The sequence below is a fragment of the Pundamilia nyererei genome, unplaced genomic scaffold (genome assembly GCF_000239375.1).
Source record: "Pundamilia nyererei isolate P.nyererei 1_Seehausen unplaced genomic scaffold, PunNye1.0 scaffold00031, whole genome shotgun sequence".
Lineage (NCBI taxonomy): Eukaryota > Metazoa > Chordata > Actinopteri > Cichliformes > Cichlidae > Pundamilia > Pundamilia nyererei.
In genome coordinates, this window is record NW_005187432.1 from 4,023,778 (window position 1) to 4,029,239 (window position 5,462).

General features: G+C 38.5%; 1 protein-coding gene across 3 annotated transcripts in view; it reads left to right on the forward strand.

Moving 5' to 3' along the window:
- Positions 1-5,462, forward strand: part of LOC102204848 (myosin IXb) — a 31,593-nt gene that overhangs the window by 6,620 nt on the left and 19,511 nt on the right. For all 3 annotated transcript variants that reach the window (XM_005729130.2, XM_005729131.2, XM_005729132.2), the window contains exons 3-6: positions 2,306-2,400; positions 2,564-2,626; positions 2,808-2,907; positions 5,077-5,177. In XM_005729130.2, the coding sequence (XP_005729187.1) occupies positions 2,306-2,400; positions 2,564-2,626; positions 2,808-2,907; positions 5,077-5,177 (359 nt within the window). The remainder of the gene's footprint in view (positions 1-2,305; positions 2,401-2,563; positions 2,627-2,807; positions 2,908-5,076; positions 5,178-5,462) is intronic.

The following is a 5,462-nucleotide window of genomic DNA, read 5'->3' on the forward strand; positions in this document are numbered from 1 at the left end:
AAACACCTGCATTAGAGTCAATGCATAATCACTCTACAGACATAACGTATTCTCCAGTATAATTTCTATTTCATTATATCACTGCATGTCCCATTTACATATTTATACTTTGCACTCATATTCACACAGCACATATACATCCTGTCTCCATCAACTGTCTTCTGTATTCAGATAACTTTAATTACAGTTCTTGCTGGTTTTGGTAATACTGCTTTAAATTGTGAACCGGCTGATAGTCGGTCCAACAGTGAGCCGGCCCAATTTACCATGAACTTTCTTTGAAAAGGACCAGAACAGATAACACGACACGGCATTTAAAACCTGTTTCATAATCTTAGCACTGCTTGAAAAATAATAAACTATAAAATATATTAAAATTTATCACTGAAATTTTCTTCTTCTTCTTTCATGAAGAATAGAAAACAGCTTATTTTTTACATTTGCATGTCCTCAATGTGAAAAAAAAGTTCCCCATTATAACTTCTTTCACTTCTAGTATTTCCCACTATGGTAATTGCTTTTTCTCAAGGCTAATTCATAGAGACCAACCTCACAAGCGTCTACATATCTACCTGAATTAGTACCTCCATTATCTTTGGGTCTATAAAGGACCTCCATCTTTTTTCTGCATATCACGGGTTCTCTGAGTTTTGACGAGTGAGTGCACATTTCCAGCATGTGATTGAGGATGGGAGAGGAAGAATACCTGGTCTTTGTTATGTTCACAGATTGGTGGTTTACTGTGATGACTGTGATTTTTGTTCTGGTTTTCTTTACACCATCTGCGTTTGTCAGTGTTGTGATGGTTAAGTTAAAATTGTTACCCGTGTTAGAGGGAGCAGCTCGTTACACTGAGTCTTGATCCCAGTATAAAGTCTTTTTATTTATACTTTATACTGCATACCAGCTATCTTTTTGTCTCTCCACATACCTTTTATTTTTTCCCAGCTGCATCCACCAACATTATTTAGTTGCCTTTATTCTTTATGTGAAATTGATTCATCTGAAATTTAAAAGGCAATTTGATAGTCTATCGAAATTTACATGTGATCCTGGCGTGTGATCAGAGCCGTGTGCGTATCTAGCTCACTGTCTGCACCGCTGTTCTGACTTGTTAGGACATGACCGTCAGCCGAGCAGATAAAGAAGGGGTGTTAGTTTAGCACCTGGGCCTGAGTAGGAAAAACTATTTACCTACCCTAATCACTACCCAAAAAAATGCAGACAGTTACCTTTCTTTGAGTGTGAAGAAGCGTAATTAATTCCCGTAAACATCGCCCATTACAACAAAACCTGAACAGCCTGAGGTTCCTAAGAAAGAGCAATTGAGTCATGACTTTTTAATGTCACAGTCATCATGCTAAAAATACAGTGACACAGACAATTTATCATCCTTACTTCAGTGGCAGGGTGGTGGCTTTGTCTTTAAAACAGTCAAACTAAGTGCTCTGATTTGGCTTAAATGAGCAGCCCCCAAAACTTTGCTTTCCTTTTTAGAAAGTTTTCAAATAATCTGGGGGGACAAATTGGACCGTTTGGTAGACAGAATCCATGTGCGTCTCACTCTGTCGCACATGCATGCAAGCTTTAGATGGTTGGCATGGATGAGTCAGCAGCATCTATTAAGTGACAAACAATTATGGGCCTTTATCTGAGACTTTTAATAGCGGGACTAAGAAGAGACCTGATAACCGTGACAGTGGTCATAAAATTCCTTCAAGGAAGGGAAATAAATCTTAGTTTAATTGATAACAAATATAAAAGACAAAAAGACGGTGGTATAAGAACCAGCTGATGTTGAGAATTTTAAAAGGATGCATTAATCAGCGCTTAGCTGATAGGTTTTAGTTTTTGAATAAACATTTGTGAGGTTGAGCAACAGCAGGCAGAAAATACCAGCCAACAAAGAAGGAACTGGGCCTTAAATGACAGCAAATCTCTTTTCTTTCTCTTTTTTGTTTTAGTTTTTATGAACTCATGAGCAAAACATAATTTCAATGAGCTTCTGTTCTCAGTGCTCCTGCTTGTAATAGAGATGAACAGCTGTTAGCGACCTCTCTGAGCAAAAGGTGCTTTTTTGCTTTCCTTTTTGTGTTCACTCCTGATTTATAAGATGGGCACTGAAGCACAACTCATTTACACCAACTCTATCCATGTCATTACATAAAACCGACTAATGGTAACAGTAATCTGCCATCCACAAACCTACATTTACTGTGTTTGGGTGCCAGTGTTTGTGGAAAACATGCCGATGAATTAGTCTGTTTATTTTACTGAAAACTGATGTTCTTTATGTTTTAAACAGGCCTTTGGCAACGCCAAGACCACAAAGAATAACAACTCCAGTCGCTTTGGGAAGTTCATCCAGCTCAACTACCTGGAAAGTGGTGTCATCAGAGGGTAAAACGCCCTTTATTGTTTTTCTCATGGACCACCTCTGATTGAGTCGTGTCTCTTCAAAGTTAACCGTTTGTTTCATAGTAGTTTTTCTTCCAGTGTCACAAAAAAACAATTGCAGCTTCATGGGTTTTGTTGACGTTCTCTTCCTTTGTCTCTCGTTCAGGGCCGTTATTGAAAAGTACCTACTCGAAAAATGCCGCGTGGTGACCAGAGATAAGAGTGAGAGGTATAAATAAGACTCAAATAGAATACAAGATTCAAACATGTGCAATTTTTAGAAAATCTCTTCTGGCAATAATCATGTTCACACCACTCCCCAGTTTGTACAAGAAACCTTATGTCTACCATAGCCCAATAAAAGCGCTGAGTCATTGGGAAAGTTGAAGTGAAAATTGCTTCTCCTGCAGAAACTTCCATGTGTTCTACTATCTGCTGATGGGCGCGTCCAAAGACGAGCAGGAGGAGCTACATCTTCTAAAGCCACAGGATTATCGCTACCTCAAACAGGTACCTTTGATCCACAGGCTTTACAGCAGCAGTGAGAGAGAAAGTGGAAGACCAGCTTAAATACATGCCATATATAACGTTATCAAATGCGTGAAAACCAGCGAGATATGTTTTATGGAAACAGACCTACAGGGTCTTGAAACTTCTTGGAAGTAAAGAGAAGCCTGTGAAAGCAGCTGCAGTATAATTAATAAACATATATTCACATGAAGCTAAAAAAAAACGACACTTTAATTGCACTTAACACCACACATGCTTTTCCTCCAAATAATATTACTATATGGAGGACCTAAGAACGTGTCTGACATGTTCGTTACTTTTCTCACTGACTCTTTTACCCTCGTCTCCCTGTTTATAGATGTAGATTTAACTGAAATTACAGGTTAACCACCTGATAAGAGTGTCTCCTGTTTATTGCATCAACCAGGGAAAATTGATATTCCCATTTATATTTTTTAATTTTTTAGCAGCTTTTATATTTTAATGATGGTAAACATTTGTTTTTATATGTTTTCCTTATTATAGTCATGTGACATTCATCTGTCGTGTGTCATAGCCAGCAGCCCATAACTTGAAAGGAAGGTGACTGGATTTTGTGGCAACATTGACTCATACTATGTCACCACACAATGCAACAGTAACTGCAATGCTACAAACTGGAGTAAAAGTAATCCAATTCAGTTTCATTTCTATAGCAACAACAGCAATAGGTATCTGTAGGGGCTGAAAACATGCCTTCTATGTGAGGATGAAGAGGAACCATAACCCTAAAAAGAGCCCCTGGTACACCACCAACCTGTTCATGTCTCTAATTGTTTTTCCTCTCGTGGCGACACACCCACTGAGGAACAAACGCTGGGTAATGGCGATTCTGTTTTGAGACATGTTAAGCTAGAGACATCAGCCGTAGTGAATTGTCGTTTAAGAACCAGAGCAGGGGACAGTGAAGGGACTTGAACCTGCTGGCCAACGATAAACATAAATGTTGTGTCAGTGTAGATGTGTATGTATGCTTTACCTGAGGTTGTTCACTATGCAGCTGCTGTACAGGAAATAAACATCTGTTCACGTAAAGCTGAAAAACTGCACTTTTAACTGAAACACTGCCTGTGCTTCTCCACTAAATTACATTATTAAATGCAGGACTTAAGAACAAGTCTGGCATGTTTGTTTATTTTTCACTGACTCTTTTACCATTGTCTCCCTGTTTATAGATGTAGATTTAACTAAAATTACAGTTTAACCACCTGAAAAGAGTGCTTGTACACTCAGACATGCGCAGACTGTTTTCCTTCGTGGTGATGAAGGGAAATGCTGGGCTGGCATGTAAAAGGGCATTTATTCTTCCAGGACCTGAAGCTCAGTAAAGGACCTCTCCAACAGCCAAACCCATGACATGACATTGACCAATAAGATGAAAGGAAGAAAAATCTGGTCAAAATTTGTACTTGTAACTTTAAACTTGCACACAAGCAAAGGGACTTGAGCGCAGAGTTTTACAGGTAGTTTTTTGCTTTCTGTGTGCAACCTGTGCGACCTTGATGAAAATTTTTTTAACTTGTATAAATATTTTTTACAAACAAAAATCTTTTTTACACGCACACAAATTCTCATCTAAAGATGCACAAACATCAAATTTTCAGATATTTTGGTTTATAAGGTTACAAAACTCAGTTCACAAATATGCATTTGATTTAGAAGTACAAATTATTTATTACCACAATTTGAGCCCATAGTGCAGCAGCTTGTATTCTGCCAGTGTATACATCTGCCACTGCTCTCGTGTTCTTTCCTCTAATAGTTCGTTCACTGTGAAGACGCGATTACTGCTGAAGTCTTGTACGTATCAGAAAAAGCGACTTTTGCTCAGTATTTCAAGTCCAACATGATCAGCTCAGTTTCACTCATGAAGACGTGCCAGTGCACAAGTATACCTGGAAACAACAGCGTTACCCACTGCAATACAGACTCCATACCTGTGCATGCACACAAAAAAATCCACAGAGAAAGCATTTGATCTCAGCGTTACTAAGTTAAACCAAACATACAGGTTTGTGCATTCCTCAGTTTGCATGTTCTTGCATGATGCAGTGTGTGGATTCTTATATAACTACATCCATAAACATCTGTCTTTGCTTAACATGTATTTGTGTTCTGCATGTTCCACAGGAAGACCTGCTTTTAGACGATGAGGAGAAACTTGGGCAAGAGTACAGGAGGCTCCATCAAGCTATGGAGATGGTTGGGTTCCTGCCCTCCACTAAGAAACAGTATGTATGATAATGATAGAAAGAGCTAAAATGCTACAGACTAGAATAAAAGTTATACTATACTAGTGTCAGTAACAAGTCAGAGCTTGTCCGAAAGCACCTGGCAGCCTCGGGACACGGCATGTGCAGAAAAGCAAAAACAACATAGTTTGTATGCTGTTCAGGTTGGTTTCCCTGACAAAAAAACACCCACAGCAATTCATAGTTTGAAAAGGTGGGAAGTTTAAAAAACAAAAGTAGTAATAAAGGGTTTTATAGATTTGGTCATGATTAACTCTTTTTTTT